At 51.6% G+C, this 27,746-nt stretch overlaps 3 protein-coding genes and 3 non-coding genes across 13 annotated transcripts; 5 read left to right on the forward strand and 1 right to left on the reverse strand.

The window, feature by feature from the left end:
* Window positions 1–4,590, forward strand: KLK1 (kallikrein 1). Its single transcript, XM_019741448.2, has 5 exons — window positions 1–160; window positions 1,847–2,006; window positions 3,319–3,605; window positions 3,754–3,896; window positions 4,365–4,590. The coding sequence occupies exons 1-5, from the start codon at window positions 115–117 to the stop codon at window positions 4,518–4,520; spliced, it is 792 nt and encodes a 263-aa protein (XP_019597007.1). The 5' UTR covers window positions 1–114; the 3' UTR covers window positions 4,521–4,590.
* A 258-nt stretch (window positions 4,591–4,848) lies between these two features.
* On the reverse strand, window positions 4,849–11,781 carry LOC148757540 (uncharacterized). Its single transcript, XM_088800733.1, has 4 exons — window positions 11,474–11,781; window positions 6,220–6,366; window positions 5,718–5,846; window positions 4,849–5,531 (listed from the first exon to the last, which is right to left on the reverse strand). The coding sequence occupies exons 1-4, from the start codon at window positions 11,727–11,729 to the stop codon at window positions 5,353–5,355; spliced, it is 711 nt and encodes a 236-aa protein (XP_088656859.1). The 5' UTR covers window positions 11,730–11,781; the 3' UTR covers window positions 4,849–5,352.
* A 10,147-nt stretch (window positions 11,782–21,928) lies between these two features.
* LOC109452604 (Friend virus susceptibility protein 1) lies at window positions 21,929–27,583 on the forward strand. 8 transcript variants are annotated; one of them, XM_074315570.1, is made up of 5 exons: window positions 21,984–22,003; window positions 22,804–23,070; window positions 23,813–23,856; window positions 25,800–25,834; window positions 26,237–27,583. In XM_074315570.1, exons 2-5 carry the CDS (start codon window positions 22,966–22,968, stop codon window positions 27,112–27,114), a joined length of 1,062 nt encoding a protein of 353 aa, XP_074171671.1. In that variant the 5' UTR covers window positions 21,984–22,003; window positions 22,804–22,965; the 3' UTR covers window positions 27,115–27,583. The 8 variants fall into 8 exon arrangements, with proteins under 8 accessions (XP_019597238.1, XP_019597242.1, XP_074171671.1 ...); XM_019741679.3 differs by lacking the exon at window positions 22,804–23,070 and having other exon boundaries at window positions 21,929–22,003; window positions 26,232–27,583; XM_019741683.3 differs by lacking the exon at window positions 22,804–23,070 and having other exon boundaries at window positions 21,930–22,003.
* Window positions 23,651–23,742, forward strand: LOC141567733 (small nucleolar RNA SNORD88). The gene has a single exon (XR_012490569.1). It is a non-coding gene; the product is annotated as a small nucleolar RNA SNORD88 (small nucleolar RNA).
* LOC141567732 (small nucleolar RNA SNORD88) lies at window positions 25,628–25,717 on the forward strand. Its single transcript, XR_012490568.1, has one exon. It is a non-coding gene; the product is annotated as a small nucleolar RNA SNORD88 (small nucleolar RNA).
* LOC141567785 (small nucleolar RNA SNORD88) lies at window positions 26,029–26,119 on the forward strand. The gene has a single exon (XR_012490614.1). It is a non-coding gene; the product is annotated as a small nucleolar RNA SNORD88 (small nucleolar RNA).
* Window positions 27,584–27,746: the final 163 nt, after the last annotated feature.

Consider the following 27,746-nt stretch of genomic DNA (forward strand, 5'->3'; position numbering starts at 1 on the left):
GGGTGCCAGCAGGGCAGGGGCGGGGCCCCCGGGGGATGAGGCCTTTTAAAGGCTCCTCAGGGAGGCTCCCCAGCTCCTAGCTCACCACCTGCCTGCCCCTGGACATCTGTCACCATGTGGTTCCTGGTCCTGTGCCTTGCTCTGTCCCTGGCAGGGACTGGTAAGACATCGGGAAGATGTGGGAGGCGAGCGGGCCCTGACCGTCATGCTGCCCTCATCCCCTCCAACATAATAACAGAAGTCCTTCCCCTGCACCCTCAGCCCACCCCAGACCAGGAGACCAGTGCCTTTCCTATCTCTCCCACCCCCATCCTACCCCTCATCTCCTCATGGTCACCTTCGCCACAGTCCTCCTTCCCATACTAGGTCACTGCTTCCTTCCTAGAACCCCCAGAACTTTCTACTCTTCAAGACTCAGACCCCTGCTTCCTGTCTCTTTACAAAGGGACATCCTGGGCCATTTCTCTTGCCTCTTTGGGGGACCCCAACTCTTCCAAGGAGCCCCTCAGTCCCACCAGACCCTGGAACCCTAATCACCCCTCCGATGCCCTAGTTCTCTATGGCCCAGTGGTCTGGCTCCTGGGTCCCCAGATCCTACCACACCCTGGAGACTTTTCCCATCCAGCTGTCAGCTCTCAACTCGGTCTTCCAGTCCCTGGCATCGGGTCTTTCCCAATCCTCCCAGGACCCCCAAATTCCATCAGACACCTCCGGATTTTCTGGTCCACGACCAAGTGGGTCTCCCACCTTGGTATGGGGGTTATTCCTTCCCTGACTCTTTGCCCCAGGACCCCCGTCCTGCACCTCTAGACTTCTCCCCCAGGAAGAAAACCCAAAACCCTCAACCACATGCTCCTTTCCTTGTAGAATTTCCATCCTTCCTCACACTTCAGTCCTTCTCCACCTCCACCTGTAACCCTCCTGTACAGCCCTGGTTTTCTGGGACAACCCCCCTCCCAGAATCCCAAACATCATCCCAGCCCAGCTGTCCTGCCCTACCTCCCCCAAGTACCCCAACATGGGACTCTAGAACCACACATCACATGGGGCCTGTCCTTCTGTTCCCACAGCTGCTTGGCCCCTGATATGTTCCTGTCCCAGCATCACTCCCACGGGACCCCAGATCCCTCAGTACCCTCAGACTGTGACCCCATCCCCATAGAATCACCTGATCCCAGAATGACTATCACCTGTCTCTTCCTCCTCCTGAGTCCCCTCCTGACTCCAACTTTGTCTCGGAGCCCCACCCCTCTGAGAACGCTATCCCTGGTTCACAAGACCCCAAACCCTACAGGATCCCTCTCCTAGCTTAACGTTTTCTTTCACTCTTTGGCCTGGAACTCCAAATTCTCCCAATCCTCCCAGCCCCGATCAGAGACCCTCAAATCACCCCAAATTCCCCAAGTGCTCTTCTTGGCCCCTCAGACCTGATTCCCAAAATCCACATCCTTTCTAGAACCCTGAAAGTCCAAGCAGACCCTAATCATTTCATCAGCCCGGAAGCACTCTAACTCTCCTGGAAGCACTCTAACTCTCGTAGACCCCAAATCACCCCCAAAATCTCAACCTCCACACCCAATGCCTGATCCAGATGCTGCCTGGCTGTCTCCTATCCTAATCCCTGGGGTCGGCTCCTGCTCAGCATAACATCGCCCCACCCAGGACCAGCCACCAACCCACAATCCCAGGGACTGCTGGAGGATTCTGAGCCCTTCCCAACACCCCTTGCCCATCTCCCCAGACCCCCAGCCCTGATCCTTTGCCCCCATGTCCCTGCATGTCCACAGCCCAGCCCCCCCATCCCATTGCCACCTCCACCCATCCTGACTCAGCACCCCCTTCACAGGCGCTGCAACCCCCATCCAGTCCCGGATTGTGGGAGGCTGGGAGTGTGAGAAGCATTCCCAACCCTGGCAGGCGGCCCTATACAACTACAACAGATTCCAGTGTGGGGGCATCCTCGTGCACCCCCAGTGGGTGCTCACGGCTGCCCACTGCATAAGCGAGTAAGGGTAGGAGGTGTGGGGAGGGGGTGTTTGTGCTCCCACAGGACTGGGCAGCCAGGATTGTCCCCTTGGATAACCTCTGAGGAATCTGGGGGACCTAAGGCAGAGAACCTGGGGGACCTAAGGTCCAGGGTCACAAGGGGAGAGGCTGAGCTGGGAGTGGGCGACCCCAGGGAAGCCTTCCCATGACTGCCTGGGCCTCTGTCTGTCTCTCCCCGTGTAACTGTCTCTCTGTCTTACTATGCCTCCCTCTGTCCTGTCTGTCTCTTGGTAACTGGCTCTGTTCTGTGCCTCTGTGTGACTGTGATTTGTCTCTAACTCCCTCTCTCTTCTGTCTCCATGTCTCTGTGTCTCTCCCTGTTTCTGTCTATCTCTGTGTCTCTCTGCTGCCATCTCTGTCACTGTATGTCTCACCCTCCATCTCTCTGCCCCATCTCACTCTGGTTCTCTGCCTCACTCCTTCTCCTCATCACTACTGAGCACCCTCATCCCAGGATGGGACTGACAGGGACCCCAGAGAAAAGAAAGGGATATTCCCAACATTTGTGAGGAGGGGCTTCTCACGCTGCCCAGCCCCACCCTCCCCTATAATCATCCACTCCAGGGGGACCCAGGAAAGGGCTGGTTTCAGCTGGAGTTGGGTGGGGGCAATTGAGGAAGGAGGAAAACGAATGAGGAGAAAAGGGAGGGAAGTGTGCTGGGGAGGGAAGACGGACTCTGACCTTGGGCTGGGGGCCAGGCCACCCGCCTGCTGGGGAACCAGCCCCACAGCCCCAGCTGCAGCTGAGCTGGTCCCAGGCCCCTCCTCCCCACCTGCCCCACCCCTTTTGTCCTCCCTCCGGTTTCTCTCTCACTCTGTCACCTCCTAGCCTCTTCTGCCTGTTTCTCATTCTCTCTCTTTACTTCTTCCATCCCTTTCCCACTTTGTCTATTTCTCACTCTCCTCCCTTGCTCTGTCCTTTCACTCCTGCTTCTTCCATTCGTCTGTTTCTCACTATCTCTGTCTTTTCTACTCCTCATCCTGCCGCCTTTCTGCTCCCTCTATCTCTCTGTTCTACCCTCTGCCTTTCTCATTTCCTGTATCTTTTTAAGCTGTTTTTCACCGCCTTTCTCTTTATCTCTGGATCTGCCTTTCCCACTGTCACATTCTTTTGCTTTCCCACTGTCTCTATTTCTCCATGATTCTAAACCTTTCGTGCTCAGTTTTGTCCTTGTTTCTCTTTCTCTCCTTTGGGACCCGCCCCCATGCTGCCCTGCCCCTTCTCCCTTCCCCCCCACCCCCTCCTCATTCCCTTGGTCCCTCTCTCCCCAGTAATTACCAGCTCTGGCTGGGTCGCCACAACCTGTTTGAGGATGAAGACACAGCACAGTTCGTCCAGGTCAGTAAGAGCTTCCCACACCCTCAGTTCAACCTGAGCCTCCTGAAGAACCACACCACCTATCCAGAAGAAGACTACAGCTACGACCTCATGCTGCTCCACCTGGCAGAGCCCGTCCAGATAACAGACGCCGTGAAGATCCTGGACCTGCCCACCCAGGAACCCTGCCTGGGGAGCACCTGCTATGCCTCCGGCTGGGGCAACATGGAAGTAGATCCCTGTATGATGGGGCCAGACCATGCAAGCTGGAGTCCAGACACCTCTGTGTGGGGAGGAGGGAGATGGTGCTCTGGGCTCCAGGCGCTGAGGGAGGAGGGTTGAGGAGCCAAGAGGGGTGGAGCACAGCCATGTTTCTCCCTGGCCCGTAGCTGTAGATGAGTACCCAGATGAACTCCAGTGTGTGGACCTCAAGCTCCTGCCCAATGATGTGTGTGCCAAAGCCCACACCGAGAAGGTGACAGACGTCATGCTGTGTGCTGGACACTTGCAGGGTGGCAAGGACACCTGTACGGTGAGTCAGCCTGTTCCCCCCCAGTGCCTCTTTTCCTTCCTACACCCCCTATCTCCCTCCTCCACATCATCGCTTCACCTGTTACTCCCTCTAACACATATTTACTGTCCAGTGCAAGAAAGCTACTTGGGAGAGGTGACATCTACGAGTCCTGATGGTGGGAGGGTCCCACAGATGGACCCCACTGCTCCTCCCTACTTGAACTCTCTGCAGGGACCTTCCTCGTGGACCCTGTCCCATGCACAGAAATTGAACCCTAACATCCCATCCCCACTGGCGAGGACTCAAGCCACTGTCCCCTCTGTTGGAAGCCCACCTTCCTCTAGGAGTGGACTCTGGAGACAACTGTGTCTTTATCCATAGCTGGAGAGTCACAGTCTGCCCTCTGTGAGCCCAGGTCTGAGAGTTGGGATTCCGTAGGCAGAACCCAGGACTCACTAACCTCACTCTCTCCCCTTTGCGCTGTAGGGTGACTCAGGGGGCCCGCTGATCTGTGATGGTATGCTTCAAGGAATCACATCTTGGGGATACACCCCATGTGCCCGACCCAATAAGCCCGGAGTATTCACCAAAGTTATGTCCTTCCTGGACTGGATCAAGGAGACCATGGCAGCCAACCCCTGAATGCCCCGCCCGGTCCCTGACCCCCAGTAAAACCAAATATGCATTAAATTCGCATGAAGTTCTGGTGTCATCTGGCCTTCTAGACACTGGGCACCTGGAAATCCGGGCCCGACCCGGCCCAGGCTGGAACCTGTCCAGTCCCCCTAGTCTCACAGCGGGAGGCGTGCCCTAATGTGCAGGGGGTGAGGAAGGGGCAGGACAGGTATAGACAAACAAGTAGAGAAGGGAGGCAGGGACTCAAGACTGGTTCGCACACGCTGGGCCAGACCCTGCCCTGGAAGAGAACGCAATAGAGGGTCGGACTCTGAGAGGCTGGGTGGCGCCCACGTTTTATTGTGGCTGGGAAACTAGAAAGAGGCAGAAAAACATTGCAAGCCACGCCTTCCTTGGGGAGGGACTACATCAAAAGCTGGGCAACGTCGTGTTGCCCCGGGGCAAAACTTGACATCCAGGGCGGGGCAGTTCCGAAGACGAAGTGAGGCTTCGGGGCGTGGCCTAGCTAGGCTCGGGGGCAGGGCCACACCCAAAGGCCACACTAGGAGGGCTGCGCATAGCAAAGAACCGGGAGGAGGTGGTGTCGGACTTCCGAGGTAGGGGCAGCGTGAAGACTCAGGGGGAGGGAACAGAGCCACAAAGGGTGGGTCCTAGCTTGAGGGGCGGGGCTTTGTCCCCTGTCCTCGGAGGGTGTGGCCTGTTCTTAGGAAATGGGGCCTCAAGGAAGGTCTAATCTCAGGTCCAAGGCCACAGTAAGGGGGGCGGACCTCACACGGCCACGGTTACCAGTCAGTGTCCTGAGAAACAATTGCTTAGAGAGGCTTGGCCAGGGGTGCCCCTAAGGTGTGGATGAGCTGGGACAGTCCACGGTGTGGTTCGGGTCTGTGTCTGACTGCTGTTTGAACATGCTTCTCAAGGAGTTCTGCTGCAAGGTCCACCTGCGATAGCTCACCTGCCAATCCAAGGAGACGGTTCTTTTGCTCCACATGCCTGCATGGTTTAAGTAACTCAGGGCTCCTGCGGGTGGGGGGTAGGTAGGCTGTTGGACTCTGAGCCCCGCTCTACGTCCCGCCCCATCCCTGGAGGGTGACCTCCAGGTCGGTCTGCCCCATCCCTCCGGAGGCCATGTCTCGAATTCTCCCCCGGGCTCCGCGGTCTGCCCTACTGAGGGCCCACCCCTTCTTCCCAAGGCCCCGCCCTCACCTGCCCATAGCATCAAGGCACCAGAGCCCCAGCACAGGTAGGTTGTCACCAGGTAGGATACCCGCGGCCTCGGTCGCAGCGTCTCACAGTTGACTACAAAGAGTGTCAGGCTGAGGACAATCAGGAGCCCTGCGCTTGTGTGGGGCCAGAGACAGACACGAGGCTGAACAGGGACCCGGGACCCCCAGAAAAGGAAGAGAGACAGGACATCCTCTCTCACCCTCCATGACAAGCACACACACACACACACACACACACACACACACACACCACAGAGGGATACCCAGAAATTAGCCCGCAGACTTACCCTGACTGAGAAAGACAGAAAAAAGAGAAATAAGATGCACACAGAAAGAATGGGGCAGAGATTCCCAGAGACATTCAAAGACAGACCCAGCTGACAGCAGGACAGAAACTCTGAGCTTCACCTCAAAGCCAGAAGGAGAGCCTGGAGGAAAGATGCTGGGGTGGGGAGAACACCCCTTCCCAAGCCGACACTCACCGATGCCGAAGCTGAGGAAACTGAAGACAAGGTCAATCTTGGTAAGGCGGCGGAAGACTGGCCGGAAGGAGAGGCCCATGGTGGAGAGGAGGAGGAGACACAGGGTCAGGGCGAGTATCATGAAGCCCATGCTCATATGGATGAGAACTGGGGGGAGGGGAGGAAATGCCCCAGAGTCAACCCCAGACATTCTCCAAAGTCAACCTCCAAGTTCATCCCAACTGACATGCAGCATCCCCAACAAAGCCCCCCAATATTTCACTACAGACACCCTCAAAGTCACCCCCACTCCCATTGCCAAAGTCACTTCCTAGAAACCCCAAAATGAACTCCCACTCTCACGTCACCCCCAGGCACCTGTAAACTCAAAATCATCCCCACTCATACCCTCACAGTTGTCCCATTTACCCCAAAGTCATCCCCCAGACACCCTCATAATCAACCACCCATACCACCAAGGTCACCCCACAGATGACCCATGAGTCACCCCACTCACATCCTCAGGGTCGACCATTTCTAGAGTCGCTCCTACAGACACCCCCAAAATCACCTTACTCACACTCCCAGAAGGTGTCCCATAGCAACTCACATTAATACCCTTAATATCACTCCAAGACACTCCCAATTACATCCTCAAAGTTATCCAAGACACTTTAGTCACTTTAGTTATCTTCAGAGTCACCCTACTTCTCTCCCACTCACACCCGAAAGGCCCCTAGTGACCTCATCCACATCCCCAGACTCCCCCAATGTCACCCTCATCCACACTCCAGAGCCCCCCACAGACATTCACGTCACTGCCCCCATTCCCCAGAGCACAAACAGACGTAGGAGTACATACAAGAAAAACTTCCAAATACCCTAAAACCAGCATACCTGAAGGACGTCATCACACTCACTTTAGACTTGATATTTATCCAATTTACACTGCAGTGTGACAAGTTTCAGCTCCTTCTGAGAATTACATCTCCTCCTTTTAGCCCTTTCCTACTTTGCCTACTTTTGAACAGTGCAAGGCTGTTTCAGCCAAATGAGCTAAGACTCCATCTGCTTTGTTTCTGGCAAACTGCACATCTGTAACATCTAACCAACAAGCTAAGGGTTAGTCCCATATACAGAATAGCAGATTCTTTATACAGATTCTATACACAGAATACAGATTCTATATACAGAATCACAAAATCCTGGTTGAGGGCTTCTCATGACATATACCCTGCCCTCTGAGGCCACAGAGGTAGTCATGTGACTCTGGCTGAGCCAATCACAGTGCCACATACCCCAGACCGTGGTGATTGGCCCAAAGACGGGCACATGACCAAAGCCAACTAATCAAGCTCTGCTCTGTGAATTTTTCGTACTGAAGCTGTCAGAGAGGAGCTTTCCCTCCTCTAGTCAATAGGATTATGAGTCTGGAGCTGCCTGAGCCCGGGACCCAGCCTCTTGGGGGACAGGAGACCTGAGAGAGTAAAACTAAAAGGGAAAGCAGACAAAAGAAGGAAAGAAAGAGAGTTGAGATGACACTAAAGTCTCTGGCCCTCGTCATCCCAGAGACCAGCCCACTCTGGTTTGGTCAGAAGGAGCGGATGTTTGCAGCTTACCTCCCCACCATGCATTTCACCCTCCTACCCATTCCCCACTCTCAGCCCAGTTATAAGCCAATCAGTGCATGGCATTGCTCTGGCTACCATGCTTGGTTTGGGATATCCATGTGACCCAGGCCACACAGCAACTTTTGGTATTCTTTCCTGCTGGACTTGAGGCCCACGTTGTTAGCCATTCTGCCACTCATTCTCCTGTCTGCTCTCAGGTTCATTCCCCACCTTTCCCTGTTCTGTATTGCGAGGACTTCATTTCCCAGCCTCCTTTGCTCACTGGCTTATCGGTGTGTTTGGCTAATGGGAGGCACTGGCAGACGACTGGCTCTGGGAGGAGCGGGCAAACCAGAGTATTTATCCCCACCTCTCTCTGCCTCAGTTGGTGTCTTCATCAGTAGCTGCATTTCTTCTGTGCTTGTAACCACTTCTAAGCAAATCCCACCATGAGTCTATGCCTTCCTGATGGCTCCAGCTTCTGAGTTCTGGTAATACCATCTCCTCCCTTTGTCCTTCAGGCTTAGGGGTGTAGGCAGCTTCCTGAGTTGCTAATCCCTGCTTTGTCTTGTCTCACCATACCCTACATGGTTCCTCAGCTTTTCTGTTACCTATGAAACCAATTCCCTATGTTTACTTCCCTCTGAAGCATCTAGAATGATTTATTTTCCTAACTAGGTCCTGATGGCTACTCCATGGAGCTTTGAGAATAAAGCCAATTCAAGTAGCCAAGAAACAGACAATAATGTCAAATATTATCACATGGACCCCTGAATTCAGCCATGTCTAAAAGCATTGCTACCCTCACCCTTTTTCACATAGATGAGCCCATAAATTATTTCACTCAAGCTAGTTCAAGTTAGTTTCTGTCACTTGTGACCCAAAGACTCCTGACTGATTCAGGTCCTTCCATAGTTCGGCAAGAAGCACAGGATTCAAAGCTGCCTACATACCACCCACCAAAATTACACACCGCCCTCCCCCAAAAAGAAAAAAACAAAACAGAATTGAATGGTCACCAAAAACCTAGAGGGAGAAGAACTTCCTGAAGCTGAGAAGCAATCAGTAAAGCCACAGAGGCAAGCGGGGGAAAACTAAACTACATACAAATTCTGAATTTCTGTACCTTAAAAAAATAAAACTTTGGGCCGGCCCTGTGGCTCAGGTGGTTAGAGCTCCATGCTCCTAACTCCGAAGGCTGCCGGTTCGATTCCCACATGGGCCAGTGGGCTCTCAACCACAAGGTTGCCAGTTCAATTCCTCGAGTCCCGCAAGGGATGGTGGGCAGCGCCCCCTGCAACTAAGATTGAACACAGCACCTTGAGCTGAGCTGCCGCTGAGCTGCCGCTGAGCTCCCGGATGGCTCAGTTGGTTGGAGCGCATCCTCTCAACCACAAGGTTGCCAGTTCAATTCCTCGACTCCCACAAGGGATGGTGGGCTGTGCCCCCTGCAGCTAGCAATGGCAACTGGACCTGGAGCTGAGCTGCGCCCTCCACAACTAAGACTGAAAGGACAACAACTTGAAGCTAAATGGCACCCTTCACAACTAAGATTGAAGGGACAACAACTTGACTTGGAAAAAAAGTCCTGGAAGTACACACTGTTCCCCAATAAAAGTCCTGTTCCCCTTCCCCAATAAAGTCTTTAAAAAAAAAAAAAACTTTCAAAACCTGTATGTTATTTCTTTATGCTGACTATAAAGCTTTGTACATTCTTATTAGTATTCAATAAATGGTGACTTAACTTTAAAAGAACTGAAATACTGCCATGTGTGTTTTTTTATTTTTATTTTTTTAAATTTGATTGGGGAACAGTGTGTTTTTCCAGGACCCATCAGCTCCAAGTCAAGTCATTTTTAACCTAGTTGTGGAGGACGCAGCTCACTGGCCCACGTAGAAATTGAACCGGCGACCTTGGTGATATGAGCTCTGCGCTCTAACCAACTGAGCCAACTGGCCGCCGCCATCTGTGTTTCTTAAATGAGAAAGAATTAAATAAACAAACAGTGTATACACATACCTCTATATGTATGCATACGTATATATGCATATGTGTGTATAAACATATAGCTGTTTTCTCATGTACGCAGAGAATATGTGCACAGTTGCTTTGCTCATTCAGCACGTATTCCCATTCTTCTGGCAACAGCAACTTGATTTTATTAAGAGGACCTCTCTGCCTACCCTCTGTCCTTGTGCTTCTGACAGAAATGACCCCTCCATTGACTCTTTTTTTTTTTTTTTAATTAAAGATTTATTTATTTTTTGATTGGGGAAGGGAAACAGAACTTTATTGGGGGAACAGTGTGTACTTCCAGGAATTTTTTTCCAAGTCAAGTTGTCCTTTCCGTCTTAGTTGTGTCAGCTCCCGTTGCTAGTTGCAGGGGGTGCTATCATCCCTTGTAGGACTCGAGGAGTTGAACCAGCAACCTTGTGGTTGAGAGCCCACTGGCCCATGTGGGAGAATTGAACCGACAGCCTTCGGAGTTAGGAGCATGGAGCTCCAACCACCTGAGCCACCGGGCCGGCCCTCCATTGACTCAAGAAAAGCGTGTGCTCCAGACCCTGTCAATTACAGCATGACATCCTCCCGACCACAACGACTGGTTGGGGAGGAGCAAGAAATCCCAGGGAAGGAAATCTGAACCCATCAGAGCCATCCTGAGACCTCTGAGGGCAACTTATTTTCTTTTCCTCATGTTCCTCAGAGAGAAGAGACTCCAGGAGCTGCTGAACTGCTGACAGCCCCATTGCCACCATATGGCCACAGCTCTTCTGAGGGCCCAGCAGAGCAGAAGCCTGCACTGAGAGACGGCAAGAGACAGACAGATCCCTAATGGCACCTGGATCCGCAGCCGTACCTCAACCAGGTAGAGCTGTGCTGCTGGACTTTTCCATAATTTGAAACCATAAATTACATGTTCATTTTACTTAAGTCAGCTTGAGTTTGGGAGGTATAAAAGAAAGAGATATTCAAAATAAAAAAATAAGACTACACAGTGTTCCGGAAATTTCAGAAGTGTTTCTTTGAGATTTAAAATGAAGGTAGGTGCGTTGGCTGAAAACAAAAGTGTCCTAATAATAGCTAAGCCTGGTGTAGCACTTCATATGTGCCAGGTAGTGTTCTAATTCCTTTATGTGTTTTACCTCATGTATCCCTCTGACAGCCTATGAATTGGTACTATTGTCACTGCCATTTTACCAATGAGGAAACTGAGGCACAGAGAGGTGAAGGAATGTGCCCAAGATCACCCAGCTCCCAAGTGGTTGAGCCAGAATTCGAACCCAGGCACTCTGGCTCCAGGCTCTGGGTTGCCTCTTGCTGCAATACTCAAAAGCAATGGAAATGCACAGAGCTGAAAGCCTCTTACCACCTTTTCTGGGGGGAAAAAATTTTAAGGAGGGGGGAGGGAGAGAATCTTTCGTCATATAATCATGAGGCAGCTTGGTTTTCGCTCAAATGTCATGCTCTTCTTGCCTTGCATATGATTGTCCTAGTTCCGTATAAGCCAAAAAGGATTCTAGGAGAACATTTGCCAAAGCCTCCAGAGACCCTTTCTCAAGAATTGTAAAGATCCCCCCAAGAACCTAAAGATTCCTGCCTCTGACACACTCCAGAGACCCCCCTCCAGAGAGCCCCGTGGCCTGTTCAAGACCCTACTGACCGGTGACTTGGCCCAGGCTGGCGCACTTGTGCTTCCTGCAGTCAGTCCAGATGCCCACGTAGCCAGTGTAGGAACCCTGCACATAGGCCATGCGCCCATCCACCACACTGAGCACCATCACGGTGGCCAGGATGCTGAAGACAAGAGACCAGCCTCGCAGGATGAACTTTCTGTCCTCCTCCCAGGTATAGTTCAGGCCCGCTGGGAAAGAATAGAGTTCTGGGGACCTGGGTCCACTGGCATCATTCTGTTGCATCTTTTCCTGTCAGGAGTACGGACTTTCAAACTGCTGTTTCCCTCATCCTTCTCAAGCTGTGGATTGTAGCCTCAGAGAAAGGGAGGGAAGGAAGGAGGGAGAGAGAAAGAGAAAGAGAAAGAGAGAGAGAGAGAGAGAGAGAGAGAGAGAGAGAGAGAGAGAGAGAGAGAGAGAGAGAGAGAGAAAGCAGACACGAGACATGGAACTTGAAAAGGCAATAAAGGGATGAATTGGATTCAGAGATGGCTCTGGCAGGGTTATGGGGCAAGTAGGAAAAAGAAATTATAAATTCAAATATCAGGTCCTCCAGAAACTGTAAGAACTGATCTCAGAGATGCTGGTGACTCAGCCCTGCCTAGTCCTGACCCTATTCTGGCCCCTCTCTGACCCTGTTGTCTCTGTCCTGAAATTGCTCCCTACCCCCCATTCCACCCTGGCTCTGTCTTGACACCTCTCTGACCCAGCCATGACCTCTTGACCCAATCCTGACCCTGTCCAACCCCAACACTGAACCCACCTGGACACAGCCCCAACCCCCATGTCACTCACACAGATCTAGTGTGGAGTATGAGTCCATGGCCAACGTCCCAACTTCCTGGAACCTCTCTAACTGTCATAGAACCTTTCCCTGGCCCCAGCTGCAGGCCAGACTGAAGCCCTGAGGCCTGCCTGTGGACAGTAGGGGGGATCCAGAAACACTGAAGACGGGACAGAGAAATCCAGACCCCAAGAGACAGAGCTGAACCCCGGAGAGAGACCATAGTACTTCTAAGTGGCCATAGAGATACCTGGAAAGAAAGGCTGAGGCAATTGGCAGGCCATTGAGTGCCTCTGGGGACTGACATTGCCCTGTACCTCCACGTGTCCCAGATGTCCGCATCTGACCATAAGAGCACCCAGTCAGATTTCCTTCCAGAAGCTCCCAAAAACAACACTCAAAAGAAGACTCAAGACCATTTGACAGTTACCGACAGGCCCAGGGTCAGTGTCCAAGACCCTCCACCCATTATCCACAGTCACCGGGTGAGTATCCAAGAACCACCCATTAGCCACACTCGCCGGGTGAGTATCCAAGAACCACCCATTAGCCACACTCGCCGGGTGAGTATCCAAGAACCACCCGTTATCCACACTCGCCGGGAGAGTATCCAAGAACCACCTGTTATCCACACTCGCCGGGAGAGTATCCAAGAACCACCCGTTATCCACACTCGCCGGGTGAGTATCCAAGAGATACCATCCAGTAGCAACAGCCACCTACTTAGTATCCAAGAGATACCATCCATTAACAGCTACCTCCAGGTCAGCCCTGAGGATACATCATCCATTATCAGCAGTCACTTGGCCAGTAGCCAAGACACATCCTCAGCTACCTACAGTTGCCATTTCGGTACCCGAGATGTTTCATCAATTTTCAAAACTCGCCACTTTAATGTCCAAAGTCCTCCATTATTTACTCACATCCCCCTGATTAATATAGAATCAGTTGCCTCTACTAGTCACTTTAGTTTCCAAGACCAACTACCAAAAACTTGGAGTCACCACTTAAGTGTTCACCAATACTTAACCACTAAGTCACCAATCCGGGCCAAAGTCGGTGTCCCCTCTGCAACTTCTCACAGCCCTGAGGCCAGTAACAAAAGCTCCAAAAGCTCTGAAACAGTTATCTGGACTTCTGATAATTTCAAAAGGTCTTTGGACAGCTCCCAACTCAATGAGTATACTGCAGACAGCATACAGTCAGGCAACTCAGTGGAAGCTGATTCTATCAGGTGAGAGGCAGGGGTCCAGGCAAGAGGACAGATTCTGGGCTAGAATTTTGGGGGAGAGGCAGCTGTCAAAGGTCAGGGACCAGAAACATGGCTGGTATATCAAAGTGTGGAGGCTGGACCTAGCTGTGATAGGGCTTGGAAGCTGGACCTGAAGGCTGGCCCTGAGTGGCACAGAGGTTGGACATGTGACTCCACCTGGGGACTAAATTTGGGGGTGGCAGGGCCTGGGGGATACAGGGCATGGAAGATGGACATAAAAAAGAGTCTGAAGCCTAGATTGGGACAGGGTTTGGCAGCTGGAGCTGGGGTGACTGGGCTGGGCGGCTGGACTCAGTGTTGACAGTGGTGGTGGGCGATCTGCCGCAGGTGTAGACGCAGACTTGCACGGCTGCCCGTGGGCTGGCAGCTGCTGTACCAGGCCAAGAAGATCAGCCGAAAGCTGAGCCTCCTGCTGAGTGTAGTTGGCATGGTGATCATCGGTCTCATCTGTCTGGGCCAGTCCTGGATCCACTTCCACGTGCCACTGACAGCCCCTGGAGACCCTGCTGGCCCTCGGAACATCCCCATCGACACCATCTTCTTTGTGCGGTGCCGTGACATCTCCTGCCTATATGAGTACGACCGGAACGCTTGTAAGGCCTGCCCTAGGGTCACCTTTCCTGGGATTCACCTCTCCTCTGTCCTAGGGACCCCTTCCTGCCTTCCCTTGGGTGGTCCTGACTGCCCCGGGGTTTGTCCTCTCATCTCCGCGATGGTCCTCACTACACTTGGATCCTCCTCCCTTCCCCAGAATGGTCCTCACTGCCCCAGGACCATCCTCACTGCCTTATGCTCATCCTCACCTACATGCTATCCTTCCTTCCCACAGATTTGTTGGACTTTGCCTGGGCCTTCCTCCTCTTTGCCAGCATCACCAGCGTCTGCCTTCTCATGATGCTCATCAACATCATCTTCTTCACCAGCTCCAACCTGCCCATGCTGGACTTCTCCAACGTCATCCTCAGCATCTTGACAGGCATGGCGCTGAGATCCTTCCTTCAGGAACACCGAAGCCAGGCACACCTTGCCCAGTGCCTGTCATGATGCCCAATCTCCTCCCCACTACATTCCAATCCCATCCCATTGCACACCTTCGGCCCCAATCCTAAACCGATCTCCCTCCAAATCTCCAACCATTCCAATAAAAAATACCAGCTTCCAATCTAACCCCATCTCCAGCCCCCAAACCAGCCCCAATTTCACCTCCCATCTTTATCATCAACAAATCTCAAGTTCATCCACATCTCCTTCCATAATGTCCTCCCCATTCCCCCTCCATTCCAGTTCTATCTTCTCTCTAATTCCAAACCATCCCCAAACCCTTTACAAATCTCTGCACCCAACTCAACCCCATGCCTTACCCTCCTCAACACTCATTCTCCAAATCCAACCCAACCCTATCACCTGTGAACCTCAAACTCAAACTCAATCCCAATCCATCTCCAACCCCATCTTCTTCTCAAACCTGACCTCATGCCCAACCCTAACTGCAACCCCATCCCTATCACCCGTGAACCTCACTCTCAAACTCAAGCTAATCCATTCCCAACTCCACCCTCTTACCAATCTTCAATCATCCTCCTCCCCAGCCACAACCCAACACCAGCTTCAACCTCAACCTCCCTCCTTGTCACTCAAACTTCAACTTCTACCCAGTACCCAACTCCATCTCCAGTTCTAGCCCCATCCCGAATCCTCTCCCCACCCCCACTGGCTCTGTGATTTTGTTCAAGCTACTTAATCTTTCTGAGCCACAGTTTTCTCATCTATAGGGTGGGGGTAAAATTTCCTACCGCGTGGAGATATTATGAGGATTGAATAAGAAAACGTCGGTACTCGATGGTAGCTAACTTTGCACATGTCCATACCATGATAATCGTCATACTCCCGCCCCCATAACTCAAAATCTACGTATTCTGATTAGAATGGTTCGGTTTTCCATTTGCAATCCAAATCACACTTCTTAGAAAAGGAGGCAGTGGAGGGCACTTTAATTTGGACCTGAAGGATATCATGTCCTCTTGTAGTAATCGACCACAACTCTCAGTTGCATCAAGAGAAAATTCTTGGAGAGTGAGAGTAAGGCCAAGAAGAGAGACCACTCAATTTCCTATTTCCTTGTTAGTAAATGATATTTGCTCAGTTTGTCTGTTAGTTCTTCCTGATTGTTTAGGTACATAGGGTAGAAAACACCTCAGTTTTATGTCATCTAAACTAGGCCATTTTTCTATAAGAAAATCGTTTCTGCCCACTCTCCTTTTTAATTAAATGGAAAACACTTCCTATTTTTCAATAACATAAAGCAAAAATTATGCAATACTTCACTACCTGAAAAAAAAAAGTATTTTCCTTTCCACAAATTATTTTTAATTCATGTCATTTCAACATACAGTTAAAATATCCAGAATGACTGATTTCCTTATCCACTGCTCCAGAAGCCCTAAATTAAGGATGCAATATAATGATAATAATCAATCTCGATTCTCAAGGGCTCACTGTGTGCCAGGAAATGTGCCAATCTCAGTAACTCATGACAGCCCAAAGAGATGGTTCCTATGATTGTGCCCACTTTACAGATGAGGGAACTGAGGCTCAGAGAGGTGAGGTGGCTGCCCTAATGTGGGAGGCAGAGGCAGGAGCTCCAGTTGGTTGGCCCCAAAGCCTGTGGCTTTAGACACCACTGTTGCCTAGTCAAAGATCAAGACTTGCACTTCCAACCTTGTCTACCATGATGTTGTCAGGAGCCTATTATCCTGCTTGTGAGCAGAGGTAGAGGGAGGTGAAAGAAAGTGGGAAAATACTGAGTAAGAGCCAGGCAGCCACACAAATATGGCCAGGGGTCTTCACACACCGGCTGCCCAGCCTGCTAACACCTGTTCTCATGCAGGGGCCAACATGATCCTGGGTGTCCTGTTCTACCTGATGCAGGCCCAAGAGTTCCTACAGGAAGGCATGACCTACAGCCTGGGGCACAGCTTCTACCTGGCATGGATTGGCAGCTTCTTCTTCCTGATGACTGGTCTGAGATGAGGATGGGGTTGGGGTTGGGTCAGGAAATGGGGTGGGGGCAGTGAAGGGAATGGTGTTGGGTTTGGGGACAGGGTAGGGGATGAGATGGAATTGTGGAAAGAGTTGGGTTTGAGTTAGGAAATGGGTTGGGGACAGAGTAGGGAATAGGGTTGAATTTGGTTTAGGGATGGGTTTGGGGACAGGGTAGGGGATGTGGTTGGGCTTGGGGAGAGGAATGGGATGAGATGGTGAACTCTGCGTCTCACCCCCTCTGCTCTCTTCCTCCCCCCAGGTTTCTTTTCCTACCTTAACTACATGAATTTCTGGTCCATCCTGGCGGTCCAGGCCATCTGGACTTAGAACACGGGAATGACTCTTCCTCTGGACTGCTCCCACAGCTCTGACAACCCGGCTCTCCAGCGCCCACACCCACAAGAGTCAGTCCTTTTTCAGTCCCCTCTGAATTCCCCCCATTCAGATTAATCATCTGTATTTTTAAATAATCTGTGTTTTTGCCCAGAATATTCTGTTAGTTCAGTACCTTGTAAGTGTTCTGTGGAACTGCCATCCCTCTTTGGGGCCATCCGTTGGGCTCTCCGGTGTTGAGGGATCGGTGAGGGAAGGGACTCGAGGGAAACAGACTCAAAGCACAGTGGTCTTGGCATACAGATGGTGCTCAAGAAATGTTTATCGAATAGCTGGTTCTCCCCCAAGCACTTTGAGCTTCATCCTTTACTTTTGAGCCCTGCCCAATATTTTGCCTTCTGAGGCAAACTTGCCCTTGCACCCACACTTCACCTCCTGCCCTGACCAGAAGCTCCTGCCACCACCACTTCTTTCTTCTCCCCAAAGTCCCCCAGTAGCAGACTTTTGCAGATGAGTTAGGGCTAACAGAGCGTCATTTACTGCCTAGAGTAGGTTCGAAACTCAAGTACAATGTCATATCATTGCCTGGGCCCCCCTGCAGTGCCCCAACCTGGAGGTGCCATCTATCTCCCTCTCACACAGTGGTTAAGCTGCCAGGTTTTGAGTCTAGGCTCAGCCACTTACTAGCTCTGTGACCTGTGGCAAGGTGTTGAACTCATCCGGCTTTTAGTGTCCTCATCTGTACAATGGAGATAATGACAGTACTTCAATCTAGACAGAGTTTAACATAACACCTGGTCCATAGTATGTGCTCTTTAAGTGTTGCTACTATAATCATTCCTTTTGTCTCCCACAAAAGGCCCTCAAATTTGTTCATTTTTAACACAGATTGAGCTGCAACTATGTGCCAGACACTGGATCTATAGCAGTGATTAAACTGGACACAAATCCTTGTTTTTATGGAACTGACACTTCAGCCAAGAGATAAAAAAAATGCGCTCCCAAGCAAAGAGCTGTGTTAAGGGATAAGTGCTATGAAGAGAAATGAAGGGGGTAAGGGAGACTAGTCTAGGAAGGAGGGTGCCTGTTAAATAGAACGAAGGGGTGGGGCTCTATGCTAAGGTGAGATCTGAGCAGAGACAGGACTAAAGAGAGGAAGACAGCCATGGAGTTAAATTGTGGGAAGAGTTCCAGGTAGAAGGAACAACAAATGCAAAAGTCCTGAAGTACAAATGACCTTGGCAGGTTCCAGGAAGACCAGGGAAACCAACGTGCCAGTGTAGACTGAGCAAGGGAGAGAGAGAGGAAGGCGAGGGAACAGGAGCCAGATCACTCTCGGCCATGCGGCCACAGTGAGGACTTGGCTTTACTCAGCATGAAGACAGGGTAGGAAATGCTTAATTTTCTTAAGAGAGGAGTTTGCATCTCTTCCTTTCACTTCAAACCACAGCCTTCACGGGAGGAGGCTCCCACGAGAAGGAAGAAAAACAACCCAAATGACCAGGGGAGCCAGCTAAACAAAAAGTGTTCTATCCACACAGGGGAATACAAGTGTGTGTGTGTGTGTGTGTGTGTGTGTGTGTGTGTGTGTGTGTAGCCATAAAGTAAAGAATTGTGAACCCTGAGAAAGAAGATACTACTGAGAAGGGCTCCTGGTAGCTAAGTGGGCTCAAATTTAAAAGCAGAAACTAGCAGCTGTTTCTAAACAGGGGCCTCTAACACAAACTGCACTTCAGAGAAAAGCCTGCACTGAATTGCATGCCTCCCACACTGAACTGCCTGCCTCCATTGTGTTTCTGTCATCTGAGTGAACCCTTATAAAGAGGAGTTCCTGGAATTGTATTTCAACCAACAGGACTGAGGCTTTCCCTGTCCTATCAGAGCTGCGCAGCTATAGCGCCATCATCTTCATTGCCCAATCAGGATAGTGCCTTTTGGCACAATCAAACTGTAAGGATTTGGGGTCCTCAGTTGCATGAGGACAGGCCAATCAGAGACCGGGGCAGGAACTTCTGTCTCTATAAGTCAGCTCTCCTCTAGCTCAGAGAACACACTTTCCCTTTTCTCATTTTTGAACTTTTATTAGGTTGGTGCAAAAGTAATTGTGGGGACTGGCTGGTTAGCTCAATTGGTTAGAGCGTGGTGCTCATAATACCAAGTTTGCTGGTTCGATCCCCACATGGGCCACTGTGAGCTGCGTCCCCCACAACTAAGTTGAAACAACTACTTGATTTGGAGCTGATAGGTCCTGGAAAAAACACATTTAAAAAATATCAAATACTGTATGACACCATCTATACAAAGTTTAAAATAAAACATTCCAAATTATTTTAAAAAAAGTAATTGTGGTTTAAAAGTTTAAAAATAATTGCAAAAACCACAATTACTTTTGCACCAACCTAATACTTTTTAAATTTTTTTCAATTATAGTTGACATTCAATATTATTTTATATTAGTTTCAGGTATACAGCACAGTAGTTAGACATTCATATAATTTACAAAGTGATCCCCTGATTAGTCTAATACCCCCCAGCAGCATAAATAGTTACTACAATATTATTGACTGTATTCCCTATGCTGTACTTTACATCTCCGTCACTATTCTGTAACTTCCAATTTGTACTTATTAAGCCCTTCACCTTTTTTGCCCAGTGTAATGACCAGTGGGGAAAAGAAAGAGGAGGACACGCTACAGTGGGACTAATGAATTTATTTAGCAATATCTAATCAATTTATTTAGCAATATGCAATAGCAAAAGACAAAGGCAATTAATAGAATGTGCTAATGCCAGAAAGGCTGTTAAGACTAAACTATATACATTGATAACAATGTCATGCTAAAGGAATATACACATATATAAATTTAAGAGATCTCAACATATGTTTACTATTGATCAAAAATCACTTGGCTAAATACACAAACAACATCAATAAGGAGTATTTAAATGAAGTAATAAACTCTATAGGATAGTAACTATTACAGTAGATGCCACAAGCTCACCAAACTGTGGGGAAACAACAGTGGAAAGGTCAGGTATGAAAACCTTGCCAGGTCTTCGGCTGGGAGAGCTTAGGTGTCTCCCACTGCTGCAAGCTGCAAGCTGCATACAAGTTTCCAAAATGCTAACAAGTTCTCAAGAATGCTAACCATGGGGAACAACACTGGTGTGGAACAACACTGGAGAGGTCGGGAACCAGCCAGACCTCACCAGGTCTGTGGTTGGAAGTCACGGCATCTCCTGGTGGTGTAAGCTGCACATTGCTGGAAGTTTCCAAAAATGTTAGAATGAAGAATCACCAATGACAAAAGATGAAATTTTTTTTTTCACTGCCAACTGAGGTCTGTCTTACATATTTTTTCAGATGTACCTTAGAGCCAAGCTCTTTGTTCCTGCCTCCCCCTCAGGGAATGGCCAGTTCTGGGAGGGTCCAGCAGTGACTGTGATAAGAATATTGCTTATCCATTGCTTATCCGGCTGAAGGGCCAGTTCATTCAGACAAACAACACCTGCTGTTCTCGCCTGGGACTATCCCCCCAAGGCCTTCCAAAGCCTGGCAACGTGCCTGTCACATCAGTCTGATATAACTTAGTTACTTGTCCACCTCATCTGCTGATGTGGACAAAACAGACAGAAAGCAACACCCTCCTATATCTCTCCTACTGAACAAGACGAGGGGGAAATTTTCTTAACCCTAAGCTAACCAATACCTCACGTGCACTCTCTGACAGGAGGGAACCCCACATGCAGTCTCTCATGTGGGGGAACAAAGGAACAAAAACTAACAGACAAAAGTTCACATCAGCCAATGAAGGCAAATTTTCTTCAACATCTTCCCTACACACAGCCCCCCAACCCTCCTTCCATCTGACAACCATCAGTTTGTTCTCTGTAATGGAACAGAAACAGGCTCACACTTTCCCTTTTCACATTAGCTGGAGCTGAAAGCCGGGAGTTGAAACACCAGAGACGTCTGGCCAGACCAAAGCAGAGCAGAGCTGCCTGGCAGGAGAGGGGCCTGGCCCCAGGGCCACCTCACAGCTCTGCTGTCTCACAGCCGTGCTGCTTCATAATTGAGCGTTAACACTACTGAGCTATTCCACAGCCGTGCTGTTCTCATAGCCGTGCTGTATCACAGTTGAGCTGTTTACACTGAATAAAGTTTCCTTCTTCAATGCATCCCAAATTGGGGATTCCTGTTGGCGTTGAACTAGCACCAACAGCCATCGCTTGACAGAGTTCACACCAAATACGGTTGACAGTGGCAACCTCTGGTGAGTACGTTTGGAATAGAGACGTGTGTTTTTTATATTTGAAAAAATTTTTTACCATCATGACAATTGAAAGACACACCTTAGATCTCCAACCCTACCAAGAACCTAAGCCCCCAGGTCCTCCACAATCTAAACCAGAAAGTGAGCCTCAAATCCAGTCCTCCCTCAGCCCCAGGATTCCTGTCCCCAGCCCCGCCTCTCTTGAACCCCATAGTTCAGGCCCCCCAGCCCCCGCCTCCGCCAGAACCAAAGACCAGCCTTCCCGCCGGGACTCTAGGCTCCGGTCCCGCCTCTCACCGCGGAGGTTCGGCCTCCAATTCTGCGCCGCGCGGGCGCTTTCCTAGAACACCGCCTGTCAATGTCAGCTCTGGCCCCGCCTCTCACTCTGCAGCTGGGACTTCGTCTGGGTCGGCCCCGCCCCTTCAGCCACAGCTCCAGCGGCTGCCGCGCTGGCAATTCCGGTTGCTTCCCTTTCTGGCCACGCCCCCACTCGGGGTCCTTCCCCTTCACTGCCCGCCTTTGGGGCCATCCACAGAATTGCCTGACGCGCATGATAGGACAACGGACACTGTATTTCCTTGCTTCCTTTTCTCCTCCCTCAGGGACAATGTCTCTTTGCCTGTTCAGGAAGATTTAATGGGACCAGGCATTATTCCCTTTCCCAAGCGCCAAAGCTGGGTTTCCAGAATTGGCGCGTATAATAGATGTCTCGGGGCGGAGCCCGGACTGGCGGAGGGCGGGCCTTGCGAGCGGCGCGCGGTATAAAATAGGACGCGAGGCAACCCGCGCAAGCTTTGGAGGGAGTGAGGGTGTGGTGAGTTCTTCTCAGCCGTTTGGCTTCTTTCTGTCTGTGTGATGGGGCTTTGAGATGTGGGCCGCGCGTGTGATGAGGTGCCGGGGGATATGGCAGCGGCCACGTTGTCGCGTGGATGGGGTCACGGCCTTTGTAAAGGCCCGGCGCCCGCTCGGAGGAGGCGAGCCTGGGGGTTTCCCGCTAGGCCGGGCTGGCGGCTGCAGAGGGTGTTGGCTCTTTGGGAGTCCTCAGGGTTGGGAGGGCTCCTGCCGCTGGAGCGAACGGGGGCCGCTGGGGCTGTCCTAGCCCTTCTTTGTCTGCACAGGCTGCGCCATTTCTGCTGCCTACGTCGCAGACCTCCGCCATTTTGTCCATCTTTCTTGGTGGGCGGGGTGGGGAGGGCGCGTGTGACATTTTTTTCAGAGATTTTCCACCAGAAGCTAGCTACACATGCTTTCCTTAGGACATCGCTCTTGTTTCTTCAATTCTAGGCGGCTGGCATTTTTTGCAACCTAGAGCACAGACTCTGGGGGAGGTAGCGACAAGGTCTCAGGAGTCACCAAGGAATAAGTAGGAGTGGGGTCTCAAGTGAATTACTGGGTTGTTTCTGAGAAGCAGATAGGAATGGTCTTAGGAGAAAGTAAACGTGGGACTTTGTTCACCTTCAGGAATCATTTTTTTTGTTTGTTTTGTTTTATTGGGGAATATTGGAGAACTGTGTTTCTCCAGGGCCCATCCGCTCCAAGTCGTTGTCCTTCAGTGTAGTTGTGGAGAGCGCAGCTCAGCTCCACGTCCAGTCACCGTTTTTTTTCAATCTTTAGTTGCAGGGGGCGCAGCCCACCATCCCATGCGGGAATTGAACCTGCAACCTTGTTGTTAAGAGCTCACGCTCTAACCAACTGAGCCATCCAGCCACCCCACCGGGAGCTCAGCGGCAGCTCATTGTCTTCAATCTAGTTGTGGAGGGTGTAGCTCACTGGCCCATGTGGGAATCAAACTGGCAACCTTGTTCAGAGCTCGAGCTCCAACCAACTGAGCCATCGGCTGCCCTTCAGGAGTCATTTTTGACACCGTCACTCCAAATATCAGTTACGTTAAACGTTACTTCTGGGTTAATCGGTGCTTCAAGTCTCCTAGGACTTCGGTTGCCTGGCTGCTGAGCAGTGCTACTCCCCTGTAAAGGAGCCCCGCCTGTAGGCATTGAGCTTATTTCCCGTCTCCCCACTACGACCCATCTAGAATCACCTCTAGTTGAATTCCTTCAGGCAACCACCTGCAAAACCATTGACTTCGTCCTCACTGTTGCCATGTCAAAGGGGAAGGATTTTTTCCACATCCATTCATAATTGACACGTTCTCTTTCATCATTGCCCCATGTATTTTCTTCATGCCCCTTTTTACTTTTTATTACTGAAATCTTCAAACATACAGGAAATAGACATAAGCTTAATAGTTGTAGCATTTCACCTTGCTTGCTGTCTTTGCGTTTAGTGTTTTGAAAGTAAATTTATTTGAGCCAAAATAGTTACTGTTTATGTTCCTAAAATAACATTTTCTTCTTAATGACAATGCTACTGTCACCCTAATGTTTTCCAGTCTCTAAGTGCTGTTAGCTTGGCCTCTGTCCCTGAGGGTGAGTGGCCTTGGGACCTGCTTGCAGAGGGACTGGGGCTCCTATGGTGTCCAGCACTGGGCTCCAATCAACCCTGAGAATGCAGTGCTTCCCAGGACCTTGTGATACTTGGGGGCCTGAGGGGTCCTGGTTTGATGTTCTCTGGACCCCCAGACTGTTTCTTCGCCCACCCTCACCAAGTCCTTCCTGTGTTACAGGTGTCTCTTCAAGCCAAGGGGCCACCCACTACCACCCCATCTTGGTAAGAACCTTTTCTCCCACTCGCTGACCCACCCAAGTCTAGAATCTCACACCCACGTTTTGAGTGACGTCGCATCACATATCCCTGGGACCTTATTTATATGCCGACGGTGTGCTTGGGGTTTAGATATAAATCCCAGCTCTGCTGTTTGTGGGCTTGGAGGCGTCAGTCTGGTGGTTGCACTCCTGAGCCTGTTTTTGTGTCTAGAGCAGGCACAACACATCAGGAGCAAGTGAGTAGGAGTCCTCTGCACAGTTGGGTGGGGGGCGTGATGTTTCCTGCCTTCAAAGGGAAGGAAGGGTTGACTAAAATGGAATACACAGGCTGTGAAAGGAAGACATCGACGTCAATTTGGGTTTCAGAGGAAAGGACTAATCAGAAGTCTAATTTTCAAACTCGGAAGAAAAGAGAGTGGCTGGCAGCATTGTCACTCACTGCAGATTTTGTAGACTGGATACATTCACTGTCTCAGCAAAGCTGAGACAGCGTCCCATGAATCATGTGCATATAAACTGATACAGTTATGAAAGCTACCATTCATTGACACAATAGCCCTTGTTAAAAATAACACATTATATCTGGAGAAGGTTTCACAAGTGTTTCAAAAACCTAAATCAGAAAATGGGCCTGGATACATGTCCACCTCTAGGAGGGTTTTTCTCTGTTCCCTGGATGTCAGAAACAGAACAGTGGCTGCGTAAAATGGGACGGAAAGTGTGTTCTCTGGGATTCTCGGTGGTTTCCGCTCTTGCTGAGAAGCCCTTTTGGGAGAAGCTGCTTTCCGTAGAGGGGGAGTGAGATTTCGGGTCACCTGAGGCTTTCTGAGGGGCTGATGCTCTTTGCCCAGGGCGTCCTCTGCAGGGTTCTGGACGTTCCTGTTCATCTGAGAGGGAAGGTGCCTGGTGGGCAGGGCTGTGAGGGTGGTGAGAAGAGGGCAGAAAGTTGATGGCAGGCTGTGGAAGACCTAAGGGCCACAGAACATCTATTGATTTCTAAGGCGGCCTGGTCCAACAGAACTGCCAAGATGGAAACGGTCCCTTCTGCATTGTCCAGTCTGGTAGCCACTGGCCATGTGTGGCTCTCAAGTACTTGAAATGTGGCAAGGGCAATGGAACTGGATTCTTAAATTTTATTTAAATTTAAATAGTTCGATTTAAGGGTTTCTGCTTATTACATAGTAGCTCAGCTAGGGAATGCTCGTCACATCTAAGTACTGGGAGGATTAACATGCCAAACCCTCCCCCGGTCCGAGGACAGGTGTATGACCTTTCCCTAGTTCACAGAAGGTTCTGGTGCAGCCGGATGACAGAACAAGGAGTAGTGACAGGACTCGTGCCCCGGCAGTTGGACTCCAGAGCTCGGGCAGAGCTGGAGGCTTTGGAGAGTTGCAGGGGTGGAGAGGGCCTGGGGCACCTGCAGAGCAGGTGCAGGGCTGTGCCTTGGAGCTGAACGGAAGTAGGGGGCCCTTCTTCACCTTGGATCCTGCTAACAGCCTGTCTGCCTGGTGAATCTTCCCAATTTCCGGTGTGGAGGCTTAGGTCAGTTGCTGCAGCTCATACAAGAAGGGACAAGCGCTGAGGGGTGGCCGTGGGGAGCTGGCGGGGAGGGGGGTGTTGGCAGAAGGCAGGCAGTGGGAGCTTGCCTCTTGGCAGCCCAGGGGCCACGTAGTGCTTGTTTCTCCTGCCTGGAGTTTCGGTTCTTGTCTGGGTCACCTCCCTTAGGACTGCAGGCCAGTGATTCTGGGTCCTGGGGAAGGTGCGCAAGGCTGCCAGGGCCCCCATGATGTCCAGCACTGGGCTCTGATCTCCCTGAGGACACGGTGCCCCCCGGGACCTTTGACACCCGGGGGTCTGAGGGGCCCTGGCTCTGTGGAGGGAGGGATGGCGGCGCTGTGGTTGCCCTGCACCCCACCAACCTTCCCTTCCCCTCCTCCCTGTCTGCAGGTGGAGCCTCCACGTGTCAACAGCCCCATCCCTCGGTAAGAAGAGAAGAGGTGCCCCATTTATAGTTACAGAACGTGTGGGTTACGGTAATCATGGAAAGGCAGGTGCTGAGTACAGGCTGAGCCTTTACAGTAGCCCTGTGGAGTGAGGGGGTGGGGGGGATAAAGGAGGAGCTGGGGGGTTTGCAGTGAGACATCCTGTGTCAGCGGTCCTAAAAGGGACGTACTTGGGGCCCCCATGATGTCCAGCACTGGGCTCTGATCTCCCATGAGGACACGGTGCCCCCCGGGACCTTTGACACCCGGGGGTCTGAGGGGCCCCTACTGGGGAGGTGCTGGGGTCGTGTAGCTGTCTCCCCCACCTGCTGCCTCTGTGTCCTTCCCTGTAGCTGCTGAGGCAGCACCCCTCAGCCTTCCTCCTGTTCCCTGCCAGGGCAGCCATCACCATGGCCGAGAGAGCCCTGGCGCTCAACCCGATGGGGCGGGGCGACCGCTACTACACGTACACCGAGCTCCTGGCCATCTCGCGGCGCTTCAAGCAGAACCCCAATGAGCTCATGATCAGCTGGATCCTGCGGGTGTATGACCAGGGGGGCTCGGCCCTGGCCCTGAATTCTGGGGAGCTGGCGCTGCTGGGCGACCTGACAGGCGACGCCATCTTCAACTACCACTGCAAGGGCCTGCGGGGCGGCTGCAAGACGCTGCTCAGCTGGCTGCTGCTGGCCTGGCGTCAGCGCTGGGAGTCTTTCGTGCACTTCGAGGCCACTGAGCTGCCTTTCCGGCCCTGGACCACCATGGAGGAGGGCATCCGGCTGGTGCGCGAGCTGGGCATGCTCGAGTGGATCTATCGCGAGCCGGCCTCACCTCCCGTGCCGGAGCAGGCACCCTTGCCGGCACCAGAGGACATGCCCTTCACACAGGGCCTGCAGCGGCGCCTGCTGACAGCTGCGCCCTCCGAGCTGCGGCTGTCGCTGGTCAGCCTGCTGGTCAAAGGCATGACAGTGCTGGAGGCGGTGATAGAGATCCAGACCATTGCCGACGTCGGCCTGCTCTGGCGCCACAGCCAGCCAGGCCGTGCCAAGCTCATGCTGGGGCCCAATCCGACGCGCAAGGACCTCATGGGCTGGCTCCTGAGCCACGGCGTGCCCAAGGAGAGGGTGGACAAGCAGCCCACCAAGGTCCTCCTGGAGCTGTACATCAAAGAGGCCAAGCGCAGCCGTTGCCACCCAGCCTACATGCTGGGGGAGGAGCAGCCCCCGCCGCCCCCCTATTCTGACCAGGCCTGTGGGGAGGAGCTGCCCATGCACCACGACTAGGATCCTAGGAGCGGGGAGGAGGCTAGATACCCCTCCAGGGCACCCGGCACCTGGGAGTGGAGATGCAGAGCCTTGGCCAGTGTCCCCTGCGCCTCCCCAGGAGGGCTGAAGCACCCCTCTTCTGCTCTTGAGCCTCCTGTGGGCAGGCCACCGCATAGGCGTCACCAGCCACAGCTGGCGGAGGGGCGTGAGCTAGCTGGGCACATGGCAGCTCCTTAGCGCTCCCCCAAGCACACGGCCTGTTACGTTTCAGTCTGTTACATTTCAGCCCCATTGGCATGGTGGGGTCGGCACCCACCCCCTGTGCCCCACAGGTCCCCAAAGCACTACAGGCCAAGTGGGGAGACCCCCTGCACGGCCCACAACGTGAAGGCATCTGGAAGTTTGTGCCCTTTTTCTTACAGTTTTTTAAAAAATGCAATGTTTTTACTTAATGCTTTAAGCATATACAGCGCTGTTGTTTTAGGGATGCTGTTGTCGTGGTCTGTCTGTTAACGACGATTTTGCAATGCGTGTCCCTGTAAAGTGGGACTTTTGCGGTCTGCTCACCTGGGGAAGGGATGGCCAGTCCCGTCTGGTTTCTCTAGTGGCGTGTGTGGCCTCTGGCCAGTGTCTGTGTCACATCTGGATGA

The sequence above is a fragment of the Rhinolophus sinicus genome, chromosome 8 (assembly GCF_057876585.1).
Source record: "Rhinolophus sinicus isolate RSI-liver-muscle chromosome 8, RSI-T2T, whole genome shotgun sequence".
In the NCBI taxonomy this organism is placed as follows: Eukaryota; Metazoa; Chordata; class Mammalia; order Chiroptera; family Rhinolophidae; genus Rhinolophus; species Rhinolophus sinicus.

What these genes read in the sequence shown, in the direction of transcription:
- KLK1 (XM_019741448.2), top strand. Translation starts at nt 115, where the DNA reads ATGTGGTTCCTGGTCCTGTGCCTTGCTCTGTCCCTGGCAGGGACTG. An exon ending in GCTGCCCACTGCATAAGCGA is followed by an intron (nt 2,007 to 3,318) that starts GTAAGGGTAGGA and finishes CTCTCTCCCCAG; the next exon opens with TAATTACCAGCTCTGGCTGG. An exon ending in GTGGCAAGGACACCTGTACG is followed by an intron (nt 3,897 to 4,364) that starts GTGAGTCAGCCT and finishes TTTGCGCTGTAG; the next exon opens with GGTGACTCAGGGGGCCCGCT.
- LOC148757540 (XM_088800733.1), bottom strand. Translation starts at nt 11,729, where the DNA reads ATGCAACAGAATGATGCCAGTGGACCCAGGTCCCCAGAACTCTATTCT. An exon ending in CAGCCTGGGCCAAGTCACCG is followed by an intron (nt 6,367 to 11,473) that starts GTCAGTAGGGTC and finishes CCCTCCCCCCAG; the next exon opens with TTCTCATCCATATGAGCATG. An exon ending in TGCCTTGATGCTATGGGCAG is followed by an intron (nt 5,532 to 5,717) that starts GTGAGGGCGGGG and finishes CCCCACCCGCAG; the next exon opens with GAGCCCTGAGTTACTTAAAC.
- LOC109452604 (XM_074315570.1), top strand. Translation starts at nt 22,966, where the DNA reads ATGTGGGAATCAAACTGGCAACCTTGTTCAGAGCTCGAGCTCCAACCA. An exon ending in CACCGTCACTCCAAATATCA is followed by an intron (nt 23,071 to 23,812) that starts GTTACGTTAAAC and finishes CCTGTGTTACAG; the next exon opens with GTGTCTCTTCAAGCCAAGGG. An exon ending in GTCAACAGCCCCATCCCTCG is followed by an intron (nt 25,835 to 26,236) that starts GTAAGAAGAGAA and finishes CTGCCAGGGCAG; the next exon opens with CCATCACCATGGCCGAGAGA.